The 25,680-nt window shown below is 49.9% G+C and overlaps 1 protein-coding gene across 3 annotated transcripts; it reads right to left on the bottom strand.

Moving 5' to 3' along the window:
* Positions 1-3,186: 3,186 nt before the first annotated feature.
* LOC120905455 (mucin-19) lies at positions 3,187-23,820 on the bottom strand. 3 transcript variants are annotated; one of them, XM_040316240.1, is made up of 8 exons: positions 23,500-23,820; positions 20,706-21,577; positions 12,740-12,789; positions 12,279-12,669; positions 11,391-12,190; positions 11,051-11,311; positions 9,279-9,548; positions 3,187-9,185 (listed from the first exon to the last, which is right to left on the bottom strand). In XM_040316240.1, exons 2-8 carry the CDS (start codon positions 20,799-20,801, stop codon positions 5,627-5,629), a joined length of 5,427 nt encoding a protein of 1,808 aa, XP_040172174.1. In that variant the 5' UTR covers positions 20,802-21,577; positions 23,500-23,820; the 3' UTR covers positions 3,187-5,626. The 3 variants fall into 3 exon arrangements, with proteins under 3 accessions (XP_040172174.1, XP_040172175.1, XP_040172176.1); XM_040316241.1 differs by having other exon boundaries at positions 20,706-21,370; XM_040316242.1 differs by lacking the exons at positions 20,706-21,577; positions 23,500-23,820 and adding an exon at positions 12,884-13,228.
* Positions 23,821-25,680: the final 1,860 nt, after the last annotated feature.

Here is a 25,680-nt window from a genome sequence, read left to right as displayed (position 1 = left end):
TCTAATCGAGCAAAAATTTATGTCTTAAGTTCGAGAAATACACCGTGATCAAAAAGTTCGGATACGAAATTAGCGTTTGTTTTACATCATTCTACTAGTATATATTGTGAAACTTTTGAATTACAGCTTTTGCATGCATCCATAACACTAACAGGTATGATAAGTGACATTGCTAGATTTGTTGTTGATTAATTCTAAAACGCAATGAAACAATTGAGGGTAATTGTCGTGAAATACTTTTGGAACGGTGAGCGCCCTGGTGCTGTATTCGGAAGCATCAAGGCTCGTAATTTTAAGCGCAACATCGTTCATAAAACGATTAAAAGGTACCATCTGTCTTCATTTTTATGAGACAGAGCAAGATCGGTCAGAAAAATATTAAAATTGTGAGGGAACGAATTCGACGTAACGTGAATGGCGTCAGACCTGAAAAAGTCTTTATGATCGGCTTATAATATTATATCAAATAATCTTGGATCAGCAACCACACATCACAACAAAATGATCAAGTGTGGGCAGCAAACAAGGAAAATATTCCTACGTCCCAAATTTATGTTCCTCTTTTCGCATAATCCAGTTCTAGCGATGTTTGGGGTCCTATAACTATTTGTAAGCGCGGTAAATTCCTATCGATTTTCATCGAACATGGAGTAAAAATTATCGCCATGCATTATATAATTGAAGTTTTTTAGAAAACTGTTGCCCAAAACTAGCAGAAGCTCTATGGAAAGGATAATTATATATTTCAACAGGAAGTTGCACCCGTACACATTGCCAACATTGTTCTGACACGGTGCAGAGAGCATTTAATCAATTTTTGGGCGAAAACAGATGGGCTTCCTAGCTCTCCTGATTTGAACCTGTAAGATTTTTTTTTTTTTGGTCTGGTCATATATGTTATTCGAACTAAATGATCATAAGATATTCAATTTTAATCAATCTAGGGCTTTTATAGCTATTAAAAAAAAAAAATGCAGAGCTATTACAGCTAGCGCGGATTAAGCGTTTCGCGCGGAATTTGCGTTGGGCGCGGATTTCGCGCGTTTTGCTCTTCATTTTACGCGGATTTTAACATGTTCGTTCAAGTCAACGCCAATAAAAACTATCAATCCATCGAGGCGTCACTTCAGTTAGAGAATATTGTTCGCTAGCTGAAGTTAGTTTGCATCTTAGTTACCGGTCACTTAATGTACTTAATGTTACTTAATGTAATCGCTTAATACAAAACTGTTCGCAGGAGGAAAAGTGTCGTAATAATTGTTTGAGTCGCAAGTGTATGGTATATGTACACGAGTGTTTCAAATTCATTTTCCTGGATCTATTTGTATTTATATTTTCTATTTGGAACTAGACTATTTCATGAAGGCGAGAATTTCACCTACTAATTGCTGCCACTTGGATGGCTTCCACAGAAGTAGGTATGTGATCTTCAAGCGGGTTGTAGATTTGATGGCAATAAATTAATCGACATCTTAAAAATTGTATTCGTGCTTAAGCATATTACCCAACAAAAAAATTAAAATTATGATGTAACTAGCTTATTTTTTAAAACATGCTACCAGGAAATGTTTATCAAAGGTACAAAAAAAGTTCTTAGACACAATCCAAAATATATCGTTTTAGAAACAATGTATTTTGGAAATATTAAAGAAAACACTAAACCGATCGATCACTTATTCAATAACGGCAATGCTAGTGAACTACAAATATCTTTTCGGTACTAATATTGAAACTATTGTTAGTATATATGCCCTTTTTATCAGCACATTTACGGCCTTGAAACCAATCACAGTGAAATCTATCTAAGGTGAATCTTCAAAGGACCGTCAGCTTAGACAGATATTTAAGTTGAGGAAAACTGATGAAGGTGTTGCTATGAAGTATCCAGGAAACTATGGTGAAATCATGGATTTTTTTGAGAATTTCGGCTGCCAAATCGCATATGCAGCTTGAAGGATATTCGTCTTAGAGAGATATTAATCTTGAAGAGACATAAAATGTATGAACTATGAAGGGACCGTCAAAATGTTCAACTTAAAAAACAATTCATCTTGAAGAGACTACATTTTAGAGAGATTTCACTGTATTTCACTGTGTTTCACTTTTCTTACAAATCATATCGAAAAGAGCCTTCCCCATAACGAGTTTTTTTGTTTAACAAGTGAGTCACTGGCACGGACTAAACTCGTTATGAGGGATCCATTGTATTTTGATGTTGATGGCACAGGTGGAAAATAACATCAAAACACTTGTGAGGAAAATTTTGTGGATTCAAGAATTTTCAGGATCGATCTCTTTACGTATTCCAAATTAAAATATAAAAATCTATTGCACTACAGGCACACTAGGTATTCAAATATCAAGTATCAGTGTTTTTTTTTTTTGCTTCAAATTTTTAATTTATTTCGAGTTTTCTTCGTAGTTAACCGTGCATAGAAAGAAAACCATAGTTTTTGTACTATATCTCTAAGAATTGGGACAGAATAGCATTACCCCAAGAAGAAGTGATCGAATATAAAAGGATAGGACTCGGACTGCGGTAGACGATCGTTCATTAGATCGCGATAAAGAAACGCCGCATTGATCTGATTGATCATTTGGTCCATCTCATATTTTTTTTTTTTTATTCAGAAAGAACGGCTTCGGCCGTATTGCTTGGTCCATCTCATATACCCCTCAGTCATTTCCCGGTCAACATACGGTTTCATTCTATCTCGGCTTCCATTTTTACATGTAACTGAGTATGTACTTCCATTATCAATACTATCAATATCCAATACATCTGCTTTCGTATTGCCGCGGATCTTAACTGGCATGACGCGGATTTCGCGATTTTTAAATCGAGACTTCTCTAACAGCTCTGAAAACGCAAGGATATACCCGTGGAATCAGTGTGTACTATCTGTGACAGTTTCAAAAAACATTTACGGTAGATGGTGAAAGTAAGCGGGACGAGTGATTCCAAAAATGCTTACTGTAAATAATTGGAATAGAACTTTCAAAAACATGCATCACTCAACCCGATATACTGCGATTTTGTTACTTTTACAGATATTCGAATTCATATCCGTACTTATTGATCACGGTGCACACAGTCGTTTCGAGTTGAGCTGCGCTGTGGTTTTGCTGGAAAGAAACTGGATGATCTTGTGAGAGTCGAAATAATTTGAAAAGGCACGTTAAGCGTTTTGTTTTTCAGTATTTATTGATTCAACGTTTAGCCGGTATCCCTGTTTTCGACAAGAATGGGATAAAAATGAGCAACTAACTGTACACAGCGCGGATGGGTTTTTGTGTCAATCGAGTTCTTAAGTGTGTTTTTTGTTTGTTTGTTTGTTGTCTTCCTTCCATTAATTCTTACAAGGTGAAAGGTTGTGTAGCCTTATCGTTATTTCGATTTCGATTCACGCTCCCCTTCCAACTCTAGCCTAGCATATGTACAAGGGATGAGTATATGCACACAAATACGCACACAAACACACACACACACACACACACGAACAATAGTTTGACATATACTGGTATAAAAATATTAAAAAAAAATCCCTAAATCACTATCACTAAAGGCAACAAGCAAACTTGCAGTGTGATTGGAAAATGCAGTATAGAGCGTATTGTAGTGTTTGTTTTCTTCCACTGCTGATTAAGCTAGAACAAACAAAAAAAAAACCGTATAACTAACGTATTTACTAACCTAGCCTGAAGGGGCAGCACTCAGCGTGAGTTCCGACGTTTTTTTTTTTTTCTTTTAAAAAGGCTACCAAATGAACTGCGCAAACCTAAATGAATGCGCTGTTTTCTTCTCCCCGATCTTGCGATGCGCGTTGCTGCTTTTTGTGCGAAAGAAAGCGGGTAAAGGAGGAAACACACGCGACAGAACAAAGTAGATCACCAGACACACAAACCCAAAAAAAAAACAACAACCAAAACCCGGACAAAGAAAGTGCAGTACCGGTTACTACTGGGCTAGACACAAAGCAGTGGGAAGGAATTAAGGTAAAACAAATGTTTTGCAATAGATTGACTGGAATGATTTTAACGGATTGCGAAATTAAATGTATGTACGCCAAACAAAGGCAAAGTTTTTGGTTCGGTTTTTTTATGTGTGTGTGTGTGTGTGTGTGTGTTAGCATTCTTTGTTTGTTTGTTTTTCGTTTGACTAGGACGTTTCAAGACTTTTAGAGAGGCAGAAAGGCGTGTGCTATGAAAGATATAATTCAATTTAATGAACAAAAAAAAACAAACCAACTAAAATAAAAATACGTAACGTTTATGTATCTTCTAGCGGTGCGCACACTATTCAAGCATTGCGTATATTGTCTAGGCTGTTTGCATTTGCGCGGCTCGCGGCCCAAAATCAGACTCAGAATTATGACCTGACGGAAGCAAAGCGATTGCAGTCGGTTTTTAATATTAAATCAGCATCAGTTAATTATAAATTGGACGTCCCTTTCATGCTGGTGTCGGGAGGTCGGAGACCCAGCGCAAGATCACCACGATGTGTGCAGGCGTGTGTGTGTGTGTGTGTAAATTCGACAATCATCATTACTAGCACAGCATTAGCGTATCGGTACAATAGTTAAACCAAGAACGAACAGAGAAAACCCCCCAGTGTGCGAACAGAGTAGAGAACCGGGATGAAAGAAAAAAAAAAAACACAGAGGATGGAGGCAATGCTAACTGACTGACACAGAAGAACGGCGAAGGAGAGCTTTACAGTGTATGTGTATGTGAAAAATAAGAAATATAATTTAAAAAAAAATAAACAAAAAATTACATAAATGCAACCATGCATCACTAAACGCATAACAACGATGACGCGCGCGGAACCCTATCTATTGTGTCGGGAGTGTTACCATTGCCACGCCATTGTTTTCGAGTGACCTGTGACAGTGTTTGGCTTGATTCTGTCTTTAAATTAACTTCTGCAACTATTGCACCGGTTACGTAAACGCATCTGTTATCCTTACTGGGAAAGGGGGCGTACTACTAAAATAGACACAATTTTGTTTGAGAAAAAAGAAAGACACAATAAAAATATAACACAATGTTTGTGTGTGTGAAAGAGAGAGAGAGAAAGAAAGAGAGAGAGAGATAGGCATCGAGTATACAGCGGGGTAAATCGAGCCACATTAATCATAATTACAGCATCAAACATACTAACACACACACACACACACGCACACTCACGCGCAGCATGATGAAGGCTCAACATTCTAGAATATGGAGCAAAACCAAAAAAATATATATATACGAAACAAATTGGACTCACGATGCATAAAGCGTTATAAAATAAATATGTGGCTCTTGGGCACTCTGCCGGCTCTTGCTCTACACTCCCTCAGGCTCCCCAACTCTTTCGCACGATATCGCTCACGCTACCTAATTGTGACCGTCTCCTCTCCTATCGTGGCCCTCGTCTCACTAAACAGACAGGAAATCGATGAACATGACAAAAATCGTTCAAAAAGTAATTAAAAAAAAAAAACAAGATATACAACGCAACGGGCGCATCGTTCACTATCACTACCAAGCTCCGTGTGGTTTTGGGAGTTGCGCGGCGTATTAAAAAAAAGAAAGAAAGAAATTATCGCTATCCTCTCTCTCTCTCCCCCTGGTCTTGTGCTCACATCGTGTTGTACGCGTTGGCGGTGACCGTTGTCGCGGCCGGTCCCGTCGTGCCGGACACGGGCGGTCCCGGGGCCGCACCCATGTGCCGATGCTGCTGCAGCGGCCCGACCGTGTAGTGGTGATGCACGATGTGATGATGGTGGTGATGCCGCGCGCCCGGACTGATCTTGGCGAGCGGGTGCGTCCGGCCATGCTGCTGCATGCGCTTGCCGCCCCCTACCGTACTGAGCGCCACTCCTCTTCCTTCGGCTGCACTGCCGCCCGCACCCTGCTGCGACGCAGCCGAGCGTGCGTTGTTGTTGTTGTTGTTGTTGTTGTTCCGGGCGTTACTGGTGGCACTAATACTGGGTCCGGCGCCGATGTACGTGTGACTGTTGCCGGTGGTGGTGGTGCTGCTGCTGCTGTTGTTGTTGCTGCAGTGGGCCGTACTGGCGCCACCCGCACCGTGCGCCGGTATGACCAAGCCGCGCACGATCGGCGGCACCGGCGGGCGCATCGTTTCGTCGAGCCGCAGCTGTGACGTGGAGTGTGTCAGCGGGCCCGGCGCCTGCACGCACGCTTTGCCGCCCTGCTTGAGCGGCTCGAACACGGACCGGGGCCGCTGGGTGCGGGACAGCGAGTTGCTGCCGGTGGGGCGCATGCGCGGCCCGTGCACCTCGTACCGATCGACCAGGTCGCGCACCGTCACGTCTTCGGGCAGCGGTTTGGCTGGGCTGGACGCGGCCACCGTGCTGGGCGGCGTGGCCGTGGTGGCGATGGGTTGGTGCTGCTGCTGCTTCGCCTGGCCGCCCATCGACACGTGCACGGCGACCGGCGAGGACGGCAGCGACCGTACCTTCTTCTGGCCCGTGCGCCGATCGTTCGATTTCGCCTCGAAGTTCATCTTCAGATTGCGCACCTTGCCCGCACTGAACGCATCCTCCTCGTCCGCCGCCTCCTCCGGCTTCTGCGGCTGCCGGTTGGCCGTGCTGCCGCGCACGTTCACCCGCAAGCAGTACGGCGCGGCAGCGCCAGGTTCGCCCGTCCGCGCCAGCAGGTTCACCGCAGCCGCGAACGAATGCTGCTGGTTCAGCTTGGTTTGACGTTTGGCGGCCGGCGCTGGGTCCAGGGCCGGCCCGCTGGTTGAACCCGCTCGGCTCCCGGCGTACATGTTGTAGGAGTCGGGCGCCGAGGCGGAAAGGCGAGCGTAGCTCGATGACACCATGCCCTGGCGGGCACGGTTCGCTGGCAGGTGAAGGGGATCGGCCGATGGGAGATTGTGCGCCGGTTCGTGCCCGACCAGGGCTGGAACCTTTTCCGAGGCCGGGCAGGTCCATTTCAACGTGCTGCTGCTGCTAGTCGCTGCTGCCGCGTTCGAGCCACGCTCTTCGATGCGTTTCTTCGTGCGCTTCACCGTGCCCGGGTGCCAGGGGATATCTTCCTTCTCCTCGATTGGGGGCGGCGCACTGCCGCTTCGAGCAGCCCCACCGCCGGCGGGTACGCACCGCTGGCCAAAGCAGGCGACGAAGGGACCGTCCACGATGCCGGCACAGCTCGAGTCGCAGCTGCTCCAGGAGCATTGGCGCGTAACGCCCTGCTGCTCCGCCACGGGCTCCGATTCGACCATCCGCCCGCAGACCTCCACACTGCTGCTGCTTGCCGGCTCGACCGGCTCCACGAACGCTGCCGCCCCACTGCACTGCTGTATGATTTGCGCGGACGACGTCCAACAGATCGGAGGTGGTTCGGCGGTCTTAATCTCACCGGCCGACGGCGCGATCGCTTCTCCCGGATCCCACTGGGCGGAACTGTTCGCGTCCGCTGCAGCTGTGAGCGGCGTATCCGCACCACCGTCCAGCACGACGTTCTTGCGTGACGCTTCGCGTATTGCCGAGGCAACGGCGACGGCAGCAGCCTCCGCCGCCACGGAAGCGATCGGTATCGGGACGCTGACCGCCAGTGCGGCGCCCGGGTCCGTCAGCAGCGGTGGCGGCGCGATCGGTATGTTGGCGCTACCGCTGTTACACTCCAGCTCGCTGACGATTGTTTTGACCGTGGACACCGGCAACGAGGCAGTAGACGCAGACGACGACAAAGGGATGACGCTACTGCTGCTGCTGCTGCTGCTGCTAGTGGTGGTGTTGTTGGATGGCACTGTTGTAGTAAGTGACTGCACTGGCGAGGATCCGGCGGCAGCTTCCTGGCCGGCTCCCACGTGGCTGCTGCTGCTGCTGGTGGGGAACAGTTTCCACAGCAAGCTGTCCGTTCGATTCGGCGTGGTGGTGCTGCCGGCGAGGGCAGGCTTCACGGAGGCACCGGGCTGGCGCACCGACCGCGACGGCATCTTGTCCTGCAAGTGCACTATCTGGTTCGGCGACACGCTGTAGTTCTGCCCGTTGCCGCACGGCATCCTTATCGTCTTCGTCTCGTGCGTGCACGGCGACCGCATCTCGAGCGCCCCGCCGTGCAGGTGCTCGAGCGAGTAGCTCTGCTGCTTGCGCCGCCCAGACGCCGACGCCGGTCCGCCCGCGTCGCCCGCACTGTCCAGCTCGAGCATGGTGCGGGTGCGCGACGCTTTGCTCGCGTCCGCAAACGGCTGCTCCGCGTACGCTAGCGACGAGCCGACAAACTCCGCACCGTCCGGCCAGCGAGGATTGAGCGATTCGGGCGACAGGCTCTTGTGGCGCTTCAGCGCACCCGCCGCCCGTGTACAGATCCGCCCGTCGCAGGCGCTCCACGGTTTGTACGGGCCCTGCGGGAGGTATAGGTTGGCCAAACATTTCGCCGCCGCCGCCTTCGCTGTCGAGGCCGGGCCGGGCGGGCTGCTGCTGCTGGCGGGCGCTGCCGCTCCCAAGGGCACGGGATGGGACGTCGGCTCGCCCTGCCGATGGTCTGGCTGCTGCCCGGATGCTCCCACCTTCAGCTGTCGTGTGCGCGTTCGACCCCGGCACGGGCCGGCATCACCTTCATCCACGCCGTCGGCGCTCGGGTCCTCCTCTGGCGCAGGTGCTGCCTTCTCCGCCACAGCGACTGCCTCTTTGCCCAGCGCGTGCACGATCGGGAAGGAGGTGTGCTTTTTACCTCCACCACTACCACCACCGCTCGCCCCGTTGAGCGCCTGTATCAGGGGCGTCGGTTCGCTGCCGGGCAGCGAGCGGCCCTCCTTCGCGCCGGTCAGCTTCAGGTTGGTTTCGCTCTTGCTGCGCTGCAGCTTCTCCTTGTTCTTCATCGCATCCAGCATGCCCTGGTACGTTTCCAGCTGCATCAGAAAGTTCTTGTTCGGCTTAATGCAGCTCCGCTTCTCCTTCACGTGCTGCAGCGCCTGCCCAAAGTCCCACCCGTTCGCCTTCATCGCGTACGCAATGACGACCGACGCGGACCGACTGATGCCCATCTTGCAGTGCACCAGCACCTTCGAGCCCTCCATCTTGGCGCGCGAGATGAACTTGAACGTGTTGTCCCAGTGCCGCAGCAGGTCCGTCTTCTCGTCGTCGTACACGCGCACGTTGCAGTAGTGGAACAGCCCGGGGAAGAAGTTGTCGATCTCGCGCGTCACGTTCAGTATGTGATGGACGCTGCAGGAAGGGTTTTGAGCGAAGCAAAAGTGGGTGTAGTTGTTGGGCGAGTTCACATAACATCATAAATACGTTATGCGGGGAGTTACTTACCCGTTACGCTGCAGCTCCTCCAGATTGCTGGCGTTCCACTCCGAGCCGAGATAGACGTGGTCGAAGATCTCGGTCGGTGCGTCCATCTGGCCCAGGATAACGAGCATCTCCGCGTCGATGAACGGTTTGTACTCGCCCAGATCCATATCGAGCAGCTCCTCGAGCCGGCCGCGGATGAACTTGGACGTCACGTCGTCCAGATCGACCGACATCATCACCTCCTTCAGCTTGGAGCGTATCACACTTTCCGTTTCCTCTCGTTCGGTCGGTCTGCGAGAAATGAAAAAGTTGCTTTTAATTGCAGCCCTCTGCTGTCCTTCTCTCAATCCTCCTTCCAATCCCATATGGCTACATCCCATTCATAAAAAAGGAAACCGTTTTGTCGCCTCGAACTATCGTGGTGTTTCCTGTTTTATGTGCTATTTCTAAGGTATTTGAGTCACTTGTATATGCTGCAGTCCTTCCATGTGTAACACATTATATTTTGCAAAACCAACATGGTCTTATGCTTAAGTGCTCCACCACGACCAACTTGATGTGCTTTGTGTCCAAATTAATGTCTAACATTGCTTGCAATGCTCAAGTTGAGGCAATGTACACCGATTTCAAAGCGGCTTTTGACAGTCTGTTTCATAGTTTGTTAATAGCAAAGCTGTAAAAAATGGGATTTAGCGACCCATCATTATCTTGGTTGAGCTCGTACATTGCAAACCGTACATATTCTGTCAGGATAGAAAATCATTCCTCATCGCCATTTGTTGGTTTGTCGGGTGGCCATCTATTAATTGCTAATATTTAAACCTTTGTCCTGACTGCGAATCGCAACAATTTTGCTTAGATCAATTCTCTACTTGGTGCTCGTCTAATGGCTTGGTGCTTTGTTCCCATAAATGTTGTGTCGCGATACTCTCACTGACAAGCTGAGCTTAATGCCGGCACAAGTATATTCATGTTTTTTTCTGACCAGAGCTGCCAAATGCCACTGCCACTAACCCTCATGACTGAAACGAAGCTCAAGTTAGCTCACGTACACAACTGTGATGATCAGAGGTGAGACTCAAACAGTTGGCGGACCAATAACATGCTTGATTTAGCACCTAACTCTTGGTCACTCACTTGGTCACGACATTTTCTGTCGGTGATGTTCATGACATTCTTGGAATATACTTGGCGTGTGGTCCCAAGCAACACAATGAGCATGCTCTCTCGCTCTGTCTGGTTTGATGGTCTGTCGGGTCAAACAGAGCGAGAAACTTTGCTCATTTTGTTTATTGGAGCCACCGCAAGCACCATCTCACATGAATATCGCGATGATCACCGACTGAAAATGTCGCGACCAAGTGACTGAGCACGAGTTGGTTGCAAAGTCACCAAGCATGTGATGGTCGTAACAATTGTTTGAGATTCAGCTCTGATGATGACAGTAGAGCTCGTGACGAAGACATAATTTTGTTTCAAGCGGCTTTTGTCATGACTTCTTCTTCTTTGGCTCAACAACCGATGTCGGTCAAGGCCTGCCTGTACCCACTTGTGGGCTTGGCTTTCAGTGACTAATTGATTCCCTCCCATAGCAGGATAGTCAGTCCTACGTATGGCGGCGCGGTCTATCATGACTATGTCAATACAATTTTGCAGAACTGATCACAGTAAAAAAAAAGTCATGCCAAAGTGACTGATCAACCATTGGTCGCAAAAATGTCACAAAGCATGGTCACACCAATCGTTTCGAGTATCGCCTCTGATTATCACAATTGAGGATGACAGTCGCTTACTTGTTGCGTATCGAGCCCGGCGACGGCGGGCGGCGGCTTTCGAGCGAATCCATCGCGTTCCACTCGTTCAGACAGGAGCGGTCCGAGTCGATGTGCGCCTCGTAGTACGCCACCCAGTCGTGGGACGGGCCGCCGGCAAAGAAGTTGTGCTCGCGCGCCTTAAACGAGGCCTTGTGCAGGGTTTGCAGCGCCGACCACATCGCCTGTACCGACACCGGCTTAAAGATGTGCTGCTTGCCACAGGAGCTAACGCTAAAGCCACTGCAAACGGAAGAACAAAGGGTACTTAGTAAATAGAGCCAACACGTTGCCGCGGCATTCGAAATAATTCGATACGTACCCGTCACCGTCTAACCGTATGGAGGTGTCGGCGAGCACCTTCAGCACCAAGCCAACCGTCGTCCGCTCGTTGCAGTCGATGCCGAGCAGGCAGGACTCTTCGAGCTTTTTCCCTCCTTCCACGGGGATGGCACTGGTGCTGCTGCTGGCAGGATGCAGCTGCTGCTCACCGGGCTCGTACAAGCACGTCGAATCGATCGCGCAGCTTCGTCTATCGCCGCCGAGCGTCGTCGCATCGTCCACACCACCGCTCGGGGAAGCGAACGGCACACCGACGTAGTCTGGCGACGTTACCGCGTCCACGCTTACCGTGCTACTGATTAACCTACTATTAGCTTTACTATCACATTGATCGCTTCTGCACGTCGGCGCTGCGTTGCCACCGGTGGGCGGTAGCCGACCGCCACCGGCAGAGCAGCCAACGCTCAGGACGCAGTTGTCTAGGCTGGACACGTACGTGTCGCTGCCGTTAAACGTTTCGCTGCTGCTGCTACCGCTACCGCTGTGGCGCAAGTGTTGTTGCTGTTGCCCAGACGGCACAGTCGAGCTGACGCGACCGAACTGCTGGGACGCAACTGTGGCGTACGTGGCGGGTGGTGCCGCCGAGGCCGCCGCCGCCGCCGCGACCATTTGCAAGGTGGAGGAGGAGGCGGCGTTGCTACCGATCGAGGAACTGGTGCCACCGCTCGCCCCATGGTACGGCGTGGTGCCGGCGGTGCTATGGCGCTTGCTGGTGACGGTGCGCGACACCACCACCAAGTATCGGGTGCGACCCGTCCGCAACGATTCCAGCTTCACCGCCTGTATAGATAGAGAGAGAGAGAGAGAGAGCGAGATGGAGAGAGATCAGAATATTGTTACAAGAATGCGCTTAGCGCTCCCCGCTTACCATCTTGAGCGTTTCTTCCGGCCGGAGCAGGCAGGTCATGGACTGCAGGTGCTGCTGAATGTCGGAGGAGGACGAGCTGCTGCCGCTGCTGCACGAGGACGCCGGTCGGCTGGGCGCTCTGCCTTCCACCTTGCCCTCGCCGGTGTCCGCCATGCCGATGCCGCCACCGTCGGCCCCATTGCTGGCTGCCGGCGCATCGTCATTCGCGGCGCTGCTGCTTCTGCTGCTGCTGCCGCCGCTGCCGGCGTTGTCGGCGGCCGGATCGACAGCAGCGGCGGTGATGCTGGTAGCCGTGAGTTGATCCTCGCACGAGGCACGAAGATGCTCGCCTGACCCAAGCATCAAGGCGATGGTCCCTTGGCTGGTGCTGAACTTCGGGCATCCGCTGCGGCTGCAATGACGCAACACGACCGTTAGTTAGCCCGTCCACTACAAAACCCGAACCGCCGGTCGCCACTTACCCTCGGATTACTTTCGATTGTGTCTCTTCATCGCGCGCTGATTTCTTGTCCTGTAAAGGAGAGAGAGAGAGAGAGAGAGATGAAGAAAGAGAAGATTAAAGTAACTGCAAGTGCAAAGGGAGGATGCAAGCGAATGTGACACACCATAATTTTTAAATCACTTTTTAACTTTGATCACTTAAAGCAAACTGTTCTGGTTGCAGAGAGGGAAAGATGTTCTCGCTATGCCAGTCGTGATGCGAATGCAGCCCCGATGATTCGCAAGTACGATTCTGCTGCCAGGATAGGAGAGAAGATAGAGATAGCGGCCTTCCAACCAGTGCACGCGCGGGAAGAAATTCCTTTCCATCCCCCACACACAGGAAATTTTATCAGTGCTGCGTCGTCAACAAACGCACGATGATCGTTCCCTGCTGCCCACATCCTTATCGATTCGAGAGTCGAGGTACGCCGAGATCGTGGCAAACATCATCACTAGAGCCCCTCCCTCCTAGTCATCTAACACCGCCAGTGAGCGGGTGACGCAAAGCAATGTTGGAAGTTGGAGCATTTTTTTTTTTTGCACAAGCAGCGGATTTTACAAAGCATGAGACAGTAACACACCAGCGTTCTTCACCAGTCACCAGCCGAGGGGAGCCCGCCGTTTGCGACACAACAAATGCTGCGGCCAGCACAAATACATCCGCAATCGTCGCCGGTATGGTATCGGGGGGGGGGGGGTCTTTCCGTTCGGCTCACTTTCGAACCGTGAAGGCCATCCCGCGAAGAAAATGGGGGAAAAACAGCGCGAGGCTCGTCGGGCATGTTGCAACCGAACACAGCACAACACACACCGTGCAGCCCAGACGAACACACACACACACACACACACACACACACACACACACGAGTACATTCATCATATGTTGCAAATGTTTGTGTGTGTGTGTGTGGAGGGGTGTTGTTTTCGATTTTGTTAGTGATTTTTTTGGTTGTGGTTGTTTTGGTTTACGATTACTACTATTTATTTCGACCACGATCAACCTTGCGCGATGCGTGTACGCGTGCGTGTGTTCGGGTCGCACGGAACGACGAGTGCTTTGCGTCACACACAAGGATGATCGAATAAAATCGAAATCAGGCGTGCATCGGGGCGCCGCACCGAAACCTAAGGTAAGGTCAAAGCAAATTTCGTCTGCTGTGGTAACGTTTTGTGGCCGTTGATCCTCTGCGCCGGAAGGGTTGATGGTGGTAGCGCGTGACCGATCGCGGGGGCGTTTGAGTGGCTATCGCCCCCGCGGCGTTCCGTTCACTCGACGCTTTGCGCGACCGAACGAAAGGATATTGCGATGCGTTGTCGGCCAGAGCGTCAAGGCGCATTGAAACGGTTTTTTTTGCAAACACAGTAGTTGCGAAAATTGAATTTGAATTAGAAAATAACGCCTTTCCCGTCGTGGAGGAGGGGGTTGATCGGTAGAAAACATTGCCCTGTCCAGGCGGCCTACGACACACTAGACCGGAATGAGCTACGTCATAGCATGCAGCGGTACCACTTTCCAGGAAAGATGATCCGGCTGTTAGAGGCCACCCTGAATGGCGTGCAGTGTAGGGATGGGAAAAATGAAGTTTCGTCCGTGTGGATTCCGGCTAGCTCCGAAGTTTTCTGGAATCGATTCCGGATAGTAGATTCCGGAATAGGCATCGGCTCCGGAATCGGAGTCGGTTCCGGAATAGGTATCGGCTCCAGAATCGACTCCGAAATTGCAATCAGTTCCGGAATTGGCTCCGAATGCTGCTCCGGAATCGGTTGCGGAATCAGAATCGGTAGCGGAATCGAAATCGTCATTGAAATCGGAATCGGTTTCGGCATCTCCATAAGAATAAGCGTTTGGGTCCAATTATGCTATGTATTGATGTCCGCAAAGAATCCAACTCTACTTGTAAACGATCAATTCTCATGGAGATTCTCGATCTGATCTGATTTCGCTGCTGAAACGTCTTATTCCAATTCAAGAACTGATTCTCATTACAGAGCTATTTCCAATTCTGGAGTCAATTCTGATTCCGTTTCCGGGAGCAAATTGCGATTCCTAGGTCGATTCCAATTCCGGAGCCGATTCTGATTTCGGAGCCGACTTCGACTCCGAAATCGTCTCAGGAATTGGAATCGATTCCAGAATCACAACCATTTCCGGAATTGATTTCGAACACATACACGGAATTGGGAAGGTCCGATTCCGAGTTCCCACCACTAGTGCAGTGCACGGCGAGAGTGTCGAACTTGATGTCGGAATCGTTCGAATCTCACAGGGGTCTGAGGCAAGATGAAGAACTCTCCTGTCTGCTTTTCAACATCGCCCTGGATATTCGAAGCGCGGAGCAAGACAATCCAATTTCTTGGTTTCGCGGATGACATCAATATCATCGGCAGGACAACAGCGAAGGTATGTGAGGCGTACATCCGAAATGGATTGAGAACCAATGCGACGAATACGAAGCACCTGCTTGCCGGAGACTCAGAACATCTGGGAGACAGTGTATTAGTTGACGGCGACAATCTCGAAGTAGTAAAAGAGTTCTGATATCTTGGGACGGTCGTTACTTTGGTCAACCACATCAGCAGCGAAATCCGGACACCCCTACACATACTATGGGCTTCTTCGACTGCTGAGATCTAGATGACTTCGAGCCCGCTCGAAATGTGAGATCACATATTGATTTGCCCAGTCTATGGACACGAGTTGTGGACCATCCGAGTGGAGGATGCAAACGCTCTAGGGATACGATGGCTGGAGCATGTTATGAAGATGCCTGACTTATGCCCCACCAAGAAGATGTTAGACAGCGATCTCCAGTTCGGCATGAGGCACAGGAGAGCACAGCGAACTCGATGGCTGCATCAGGTGAAACAAGACCTGTCGGAGGTCGAGTATCCACACGGATGGGAGACTGCAGCCAGGGACTGAGCATTCTCGAGAATAATTGTTGACCGGGCCATGTCACATCGACATGAGAGATTTCATGAGATTTCATGCGAAGAGATTTGTTTTATGTTTTTATTTAATGACTCTTCCATAATGCACCACCCAAAACGAAGAATCATATATAGGTATATCTTCTTTCATCACACATCTGAGTCATAAATCATGCTTGCCCGAGCAAGAGTAAGATGTCGTTCGGTTATTACCGTCTATCGATTCATTGAACGGTGGCTCACTTCCCACTGTCATTGCTGGCCATTTAAATTTTACGACCGCAGCGTAGTTTTGCTTTATTTCCATTTTTTTGTTATATTTTTTGTGTGCTATCCATCCGCAGCGAACGCGCATTTAACTGCTAATTGGAATGACCGACCTCGCTGCATTTTGCCGCTGGCCGTCTCCGGCGATCCTCGAAGTTGTGGCACAAAACGGAACGATTATACAGACAAGAGAGAAAAAAAACACATAAAACGACCATAGGCTCCCTTAGACCGGCGCGGACGCGCATGCTGCAGGGAAATTTCAGCAACAAATTAACCAAAACCCATCATAAACCTTCCCGGTCGAAGCCAAACTCAAGGGGTTGGTGGGGCAACTTGCAAGCATGCCACTAACACACACACATCCCGCCCGCCGGAATAGGGATTGGCAAAGGCGGCGCTTGGACATTCGCCCGACGTAGCGAATGGTTTTATGATCGCAATTATGCACCGCATCTGCATGTGCAAGTTACCACGTGCTTTTTTATTGACGGTTAATAAAGATGCGCCATAAATACAGGATTGCCCGTCGGCTATCGATTATTGGTAACTACTGCAACCGGCCAGTAAGCATCTTTCCCCACGATCCCTTTAACCGTACAAAAAAAACTTCGTTTTTTTATTTCTGTATTTGTTTTTAAGCAAAGTGGCGGACGAATTGCATGCATACAAAAAAAAAAGATCGAATCGAATCGGACACAACACTCGAGTGCGCTTTTCCGTGCGGCTAAAACTGACTATCGACCCCCGCGTACCGCATCTTTCCCTCTCTCTCTCCTTCCCTCCCTGCCGTCATTCACACGGAGTGTATGCTTATGAACTGTCCTACCCGAACTACAACAAGAGAACACGGCCAACAGTATGGACGCCGTACACAACAGGCCCGTGTGTGTTTTCGATATAGGCAGACAAATTCTAATTTTAGGCGGGCATGCGTTAACCCGATCGTCCTTCGCGCGACGCGGCTTCCTTGTTGGCGAGACCCGTTGGCGATACAAAACACACACACAAACCTACCCGTGGTACGGCCTACATCGCCCCTTCACTCCCACCAAATTTGCGCGCACCCATACATTACCAGTCGTAATTCTCGTCGTAATTTCTGGTGTCCATTGATAGAGAGAGAGAGAGAGACAGAGAGATGAGGGGAGAGAAGACAAGAATGTATCTGTTCGGGGAGTGGGGCTGGAAAATGTTTTTCTTTTTTTCCGTTCCGCTTTAGAAAAGCAATCGTAAACGCTTTCTTGGGGTGAGGTCAGCAGTTTGCAAATAATCGGCGACCTAATCCACTGATGTCCCACACAGCTGCTGCACTACAAATCGCTGCCTAGAGAGATAGTAGTGCATATAGAGAAGATAATTCTCTCTGTTGTTTGCAAGCATGTTGCTGTTTGATCATGATCCGATCTTGCAATGACACATCAAACGAACACGTGGAGCATGTGTTTTTCTTTTTGGTGCGAATGTTGATGCTGCTCCCGCTCTTGCATGTAGTCGGGGTTGCTTTGAAGCCGTGGCAAAACAGCAAACCAGCAGCAAAGCCGGAAGCACCACCCATTCAACCCTGCCGGCTTGGGTGGGTGTTTGTGGCCGCACAAGCACCGCACCAGACCAGAGACACATCAAAAGGGCACGCACCGGAGGCTGAGCGGCATTATGGTGCGTAAATGTTGTCCTCTGCCGAATGAAACCGCCGGATAAACAAGACAAGCTTTACAAGAGCTGGGAGTACGTGCAGCAGCGCGGAAGAAGTACGGAACAGTGCTGCAAAATGTCACTGTCATTGTCATAAAAGAGTCTGACTGAAACAAAATCTATATCAGCGTCACGTACTCAATTGTGATAATCAGAGGTGATACTCAAAACAATTGGTGAGATCAATGCATGCTTCGTGACATTTGTGCGACCAACGCTTGATCAGTCACGTTGGCATGACTTTTTTTACTGTGATCAACTCTGCAAAATGTCACTGACACAATCATGACAAATTCAGGCTGAAAAAAATCATGTCAGCATCACGAGCTCTACTGTGGCGGTCGGAGGTGAGACTCAAACAATTGGTGCGACCATCACATGCTTGGTGACTTTGCAACCAACTCTTGGCCAGCCACTGGGTCGCGACATTTTCAGTCGGTGATCATCCCGATAGTCATTGGAGAAATGCGGTGCGTGCGAGTGGTTTCTAGAAACAACATGAGCATGGTTTCCAGCTCTGTTTGACGCGACAGATAAACAAAGCAGACAGAGTGAGAAAGCATTTTTTTTTTGTTGCTTGGGACCACACGCCAAGTATATTCCAAAAATGTCATGCACACCACCGACAGAAAATGTCGTTAGAGTTACCCGGCGCTCTAGCAGCAATCGAACACGACATCGAACATGAAAAATGTATGGGATTTGACATGTTTGATTTGTTGGTTATTATGTCAAATGTCATTTATCATGCGATTGGCCCACCAACTGTTTGATTCTCACCTCTGATCATCTCAGTTGTGTTCGTGAACTGATTTGAACTTCGTTTCAGTCATGAGTCTTGGTGACTGTAACAGTGGCATTTGACAGCACTGTTCACAGCCAGAAAAAAAAACATGATTATGCTTGTGCCGGCATTAAGCTCAGCTTGTCAGTCAGAGTATCGAGTTTGACTCAAGCACTTGTCGCGTTTGGCATGTCATGACGCACTTTCATTGAGTAGCAGCAATGAGCATCAAGCTACCACGGATGCGTTCATTGTTTTCGTTGGATGCTCATGACATTTTGCAGCACTGAGTACGGATCGTGCGGAAGGACAAGCAGGAAGTACTCCAACGGCGCGAGAGCACATCAAATGCAACCTATGCATGTGTGGCCACAAACACACAGACGTGGTGGTGTGGGACGATCCAAAACGCGCAGGTGTGATCCAAAACGCACGACGAGTCTTCGATTGTGCTGCTGCTGCAGATCGGCAGACGCGCGGGAACCTTTTTTGAAGGTACAAGCGACATAATAAATAAAATAAGAAATCGTCACACCAGACCATCACCGGCGTTGGCCTTACCAGGAGGGGGGTTACCCAGCCAGGGATTTAACTTGCCCCAATTGCGTCAACTGTGCCCGGTACTACTTTCAAGGAAACATCAATCTTTTCATTATTCTCCTTTTACTGCTCAGGTGACCTACTTCTGACCGTGCAGGGGCGCGCGCGCTGGTGCCTTCCTATTGTCACCACTCTTTCCACCCCCTCTCCTTGCCCTTCGTCTTTTTTTTCTTCTGCCAGACTCGCAGTTCGTTCCTCCGCGCGCGCTCAAGATTCATCTTCCTCTTGTATGTGTCGAATGCAGAAAAGCGCAGCTCTGGTTGTTGTTGTGTTGTTTCTGTCCATGAGTCTTTTTTTGTTTTTTATGATCCGCAACAACTGCTGCTGCTGCTTGGACGCGGGACGCGCACGCGGGAGGATTCTCGTGACCTATTCTTCCATACTGGGGCTGCATTTATGTTGCTACTGGTAGCATTATTTGTTTATAAACTGCCAACTTATTTGATTGCGATAAACGAGAACTACGACTGATCAGTGGATAGAGCCATTTCAAAAGAAGATGTCCTCTTCCTCAGATGGATTCTGGATGTCTCCTGAAGATCATCTTGTAGTCTATCGTAAGCCCCGGACATTTGACCGACGGCGACCATGGGACAGTCGTCCCATACAGGGTTTTCCAGTTATCATAGCTGTGGGACACTTCATTGACTCTTTCATACGTGAAATGAACTTAATGTAATGGGAATTGGACTCTATAGCACAATCCAAATCCAAATGAATTTCACAAATCCAATAGGAATTTCCAAGGCGTATCATAGAGTTGGAAGTTCACTTCCAACAGGAAAGAGTCAAGGAAGTGCACGACAACTATCTAAAACAACTAACTAAAACGCTGTAAGCACCAGACAAAGAGGTGGAGCCAGCGTTTTTTTTTTTTTTTTTAACGACGGGGAAAGACAATTGCCCAGGTTTTGGACGGATTTGATTTGGATCCTCCAGTCGGCAGCAAATCTCTGGGTAATATCGAGACAGCGTTGCAATCTGCTCTTTAGCTCGATCATGTGTTCCTCCCTGTGACTGCAATGGCCGTGTCATCAGCGAACAGCAACAGCATGGCCCCCGTTGGGAATTTGGTGTATCGCGCGCGCCAGCGTGGTTTCCAGTGCGGATGGGTGGTGCAATTTCGCAACAGCAAACGTGTGCGGCGTGTGTGTGCCAAGCTATCATTCCCGCATCGGGTCCCGCAGCGGCAACAAACCGGATTCCCGGGCGATACAGATTTCTCTTCTTGTCCAGCTTGTCCCACATTCCTTGCGGCTGCTTGTCCGCTTGTCACTGATGTCCAAAACGTCCCATGCCTTAATGTGCCGCCATCAAGGGCACCGGTGAGATCATCACGAAGGGGGGCGACACACACACACACACACCCGTGTTGGTGGTGCTTTGGAATAAACGGGTGCAAGGATGCAGTCGGGATTGACCGACGGCCGCGTTGGGAAGCTGCCGGACAAGGCCGAACCGGAGTGGGGGTTCGATTCCCGTTCTCCTCCGCAGCAAGGACAACGGCCGCAACACGGTGCAACCGTTAACCGACGTGCGTCCAAACGCCAAACAAGGAGAAAATGGCGTGTCTTCGGGTTTGCCTAAAACGAAACGCGTTAAATCTATCCCCCTCCCTGGGCTCCTCCTCCCACCCTCCACCCATCTTTGGGGTGTGCTCTACCTACCGTATTATTGGTGCCGTCTTGGTTGCTGCTGTTGTTGATGGGGCTGCTGCCGCTGCTGCTGATCGGGCTTGTGACCAATGCCATCAGCCCCACCATGCGCGCCTCTCCCCGTGTCGCCCCGTCTACGCCACACACCTAAAACACAGTCACGCGTACAAGCTTGCGCTCTCTCTCTCTTTTTCTCGTTCTATAAGTGCCCGGGGGGAGGGATCTCGGCCGCGTGTGAGTCTTTTTTCAGTTGTCTCTAGTCGCTCGTTTCCGTTTTTTTTTTTTGGCTGTTTTAACAAACTTCCCCGTGCATGCGGTGCTGACTGCCGGTGCCGCCCTCGGTGTCCCTTTTGCTTTTGCGGGACAGGGGACAGGCTCTGGGGACAGTTGTGGCTGGGGGGAGGAGGTTGGCAGGTTTTTGGAGCCGGTTCGTTCGATGCGGTTGAATGTGGACAAAACGGCGACTTTGGTTTGGCGTTTTTATGTTGCTGTTGTTGTTGTTATTGTTGTTGATCGCGGAGGAGTCGTTTACTCGCTGAGGATGGAGCGTCTTTGACAAACGTTCGTCTGCCGCCCTGCTTCCCGCCTTGCGCTTCCCCCGGCAGGATTCGTAGCGGCCGCAGCAGCAGCTACGGCACACGCACAACACATCACGCACACACACACACACAAGTACACTAACAACAACAAAAACACATAAAATACAACACTGTAGCGACTTGTAGCGCGCTGCACTACTGCTTCTTCTTCTTCTTCTTCTTCTTCTTCTTCTTCTTCTTTTCACCCCGTATGGCTGGGGGATTGATCAGGGAGCAGGGTACCACAATAAATACACACAAATACACACGCAGACACACACTAGACTAGGGGGCTGCTGCTGGTCGCTGATGAGGAGGATGAGATTTGGCCCGTTGCGACTTTTATATGGGTCATACGCGACAAAGCACAACAGCAGCAGCAGCAGGAACGGGCGCGCACATGGCTAGGCACGGAACCGCAACCAGCGGACGGAGGAAGGAGTGGACGCGCCGCTGGGGCAATGGCGGCATGGCGCCCGAACAGCTCTCCCGGGTTTTGGCGCGGATGGCGGTGGTCCCCCCGGGGGCAACGCTCCTTGCACAGGACAATGACACACACGCACGCACAACAAACGAACACACACACACACAAACACTGGGAGAATGGGGACACACACAAAAAGCGCGGCGCGGCGCGGCGCACGCACGAAAGGAGCGCACAGAGACACGCACACACACACAGAATGACACGCACGCACACGTACGAATCGCGCGGAAATCGACCTTTTGCCTATTGTGACTGTCTGGCTGGCAGCGCGGCAGCTGCTGCTACTACACCCATCGCGGGGCACCGACTGCTGCTGGGACGAACGCTTGCCTTGCCTGGCCCACACATTAGCCGAGGAGGCTGCGGCTGCTGCTGCTGCTGCTGGTGGTGCCGTACTCGCGTACCACCACACTGTCCATGCTTCGCAAAACGCATCCGCAGACACACACACACACACGCACGCACACTCACACAAACAAAAACACACGAGCAGAGGGAGAAGGAAGCAGGCGCTGGGGGGTTTTTTTTCTTCTTCTTTTGATTGCAACTCCAAATCCCCGCCGATTCCTTTCTTCCTTTTAATTTGCGCTACCGCCCCTAGCCCCTCACCAGCACCATCACCACCACGACACTCTGCTGGCGCGGTGACCCTGTTGTTGTTCCATACCGTGCCTTTTTTTGCTGTTGATTGCAGACTCTTGTTGTTGTTGTTGTTGTTGTTGTTGTTGTTGGTGGGCCCTCTTCTTGTGTTGGCCAATGGACCACCACGTTACGAGCGTGTGTTTCTGTGTGTTTGTGTGGGCAGAGTACTCCGGATGGTTAGCACGGGTGCTGGCTGGCGGTCGCACCATGCGGCCACGACAGCGAGCGGCGTTTTTCTCGCTTCCTTCTGGGCTTTTGCTGGACTTTTCCTGCTGGGGGCAGATTTGATTGGCTGATTGGTTTACGCCGCTGTTTTCCTCGAGGCGCACCACACGACTTTTCACGCACAATCACCAACACAAATGCACACATACACACACAGACACACAGACACGTGCAGACGTGCAAGCTAGGGCAGACATAAACACTGTCGCGGATCTGCTCCCTTCCGTGTAGCGAACCCGTACCTTGTGGGTGTTTTTTTTTTTTGGGAGGGGGGCAAGGCGAGGCCAATGAGGCGACGAGGCTGCTGGTGACACACTGTTTTGTTTTTTTCTGCTTTTACTTCACTGCACTCGGACTGTTCCTTTCACCCTTTGTTCCTTGCCGTGCAGTGCTGTGTGTGCTGGCCGCGAATGGTTTTATTGCACATGGCGCCTGCACTGCTAGAAGATCGTCTGGATGCGCCGTCAGACTTGTTTGTGTCTGCCTGCCTGCATCCACACACACACACATACACAAACTCACACGCGGGGACACGGGAGCTGCTCGGAAATTACGCTCTTTTCCTTCTACTTGTTACGCCTTTACGTTTGCTGCTCCCCGCCCGTGCTGGCCCTTTGTTTTGCGCTCCACTGTTGTCGCCGTCGTCGTCGTCGTCGTTCCGTATAACGACGACTCGTGGGAATGGGAGGAGGCGGGTGGGTGGGGGAACTGCACTGTTCGCGAGAACTTTATTACCCTTTGCACGTAGGTTTGTTGACCGATTGGCGGGTACGGCTGGTACGGGTGCGGGTGTATCGCATGTGTGGTGTGTGTGTTTGTGTGTGTGTGTATTTGTGTCCGGTTGTAAATATGTTTTCCCCTCCCTTGCACAGACCTTCGGTAGCCGTTTTCTTGCACACAGGGCGCGCGCGCGCGCGCACGCGGGGACTGGGTCGGAAGGGGACGGGGAGGAACGCTTTTCCCTTCTGATCACTTCGAGCGGTCCGCACTGGTTCGGGCGGTGTGTTGCATTTGACACAATACCACACAGCAACACGGGCAGCACTAACTGGCGACGGCCATCTTGACAGTTCCCTTTGCTGAAGATACTGGCTGGCCCACTTTGGCACGCATCCGCACGTACGCTCTACCGTCTGCCGCTGCTCCCTTTTACTTTGGTGTGCGTTTCGCTCCTTCCCTCTGCGCTTTCGGTACGCACCGCACGGCCGCGGGGGTAAAAGATGGTGCTGGCCAATTTGGTGGCTCTCTTTCGCTCTTTCTCTCTCTCTCTCTCCTTCTGTCTCTGTCTCTCTCTTTCTCTTTTTCTTTCTCTCTCTCTCTTTCTCTCTCTCTCTTACTCTCTCTCGATTGGTCATGCCTGCTGGCAATCGTAATTGTGTAGCGAGCCATGGGTACACTAGTGATGGGCTCACGGAATCGCACCCATCGCTCCGATTCCAACTAAATCAAACCGATGATTCCCAACGGGATAAATATAAAAAAAGCCAGGTACAAATTATAGGCGGTTAATGCGAAATACGAGATACGGACGGTTAATGCGGACCGAAAACGACTGGAAAATAACTCGAAAATCTTGAACCTCCGTGTAAGTCGAATCTCGTGATTTCCAGCCAAAATATCACTAAATTTCGTGCAATTTTGTAAATATGGGGTGGTTTTAGTCACTTAATTAATTACTTGATATGATTCTGACTGAATTTAACAGTTTTAAACCTTTCCAAATGGTTTTTAACATTCGATCAATAGGGAAATTATTTGCCATTTCACAATGGATGTGTCAAATCAGTACAATTTGTTCAAAGAACTGTCAAATTTAGAAAACCGCGCATCTCCGAATCCGCGTATATCTCGGGTATTACATTTCTCACTCTACAATGGGACGCCGTTCATACGGGTACCTTTTATCCGGCTGTCCGTTTATCCGTGCTGTTGAGTAATAACCGTTCAACACGACATTGTGCGCTGAGAAGGATATTTGAAAAAAAAACCTTATATCTTTGTCATAACGAAAAATTCAGTTGATAAAAACTGGCTAGAGTTTTTCCGAAAACATAAAATTCGAAAAAAAATCAAGAGTTTGTGCTAAAATAGATACGGATTGACCCACCGATTCGACGACTTGGTGCGATGCGAAGAAAAAGTCTCGCTCACCAAACCCATAAAACGCACACGACGTCACACATCGACACCGCCGCCGTCGATGGACTAAGTCCCAAGGAAACATTTTGGACCTAGCTTGAACAAAAACTGGGCTGTCTTGCTCTACCTTCTATACCGCACCTGCTTGCACTCATTCGCGAGCGTTAAAATATACTCTCCCGATTTCATGTTCTCGCGAATTGCCTGCTGCTGTAAGAATGTATGAGTGAATGTGTAGCGTTTTTCTCTGTGCATCCTCTTCTCCCCCCTCGTTCGTACTCCCTTCTTCCATCGATCCGATGCGCGATTCCTGATTCGACCGCGCAATAACATTTGTAAGGTTCCGCCACAATGAGATACTGTACGGAAATATACAGGGCATTTCCTTTAAGCATCCGTGGTCCACACGGAACGCCGATGAACCAAACACCACCGGCCAATGTCAAATTCTCGATATTGGCGGTGACTGGTGAATGTGTCCCACCCCTTCCTCATCAACTTAAATTCACTTACTTCTCATCTCCTTCCCTTTCCCCTTCTCCTAGAACTCATGCAAATGGAATTCTAGAGAGAAGTGGAGAAGAGGGGAGGAATCAGCTTTTAGCTCTCTCTCAAAAAATAAGTCCAAAATTGTCTGCCTTTGGGTACTAGTTTGGGTACTGAGATAGGGCCCCATCTCAGGTCCATAGTTTTACCCATTCATCGCGTTTTGGACGTTTGGGGTATCCTAGAATTAGGTCTGTGCTTTGAGGGGAGATGAGGGAGAGAGGTAAGTTGCGCGCGTGCGTGTGTGTGTGTGCGCGCTTGCAAAATCATCTTTTTGCTCTCTTCTGGTACCATTCTGCTACATTCTTTCTGACTTCAAGTTCAAGTGACTTCAAGCAATTTGGAACGTTTTGTAACTTTTCTACTTTTG

This window comes from Anopheles arabiensis, chromosome X (genome assembly GCF_016920715.1).
Source record: "Anopheles arabiensis isolate DONGOLA chromosome X, AaraD3, whole genome shotgun sequence".
Lineage (NCBI taxonomy): Eukaryota > Metazoa > Arthropoda > Insecta > Diptera > Culicidae > Anopheles > Anopheles arabiensis.
Note: the sequence above shows the minus strand (reverse complement) of the source record. Positions and strands in the feature narration are given on the sequence as shown.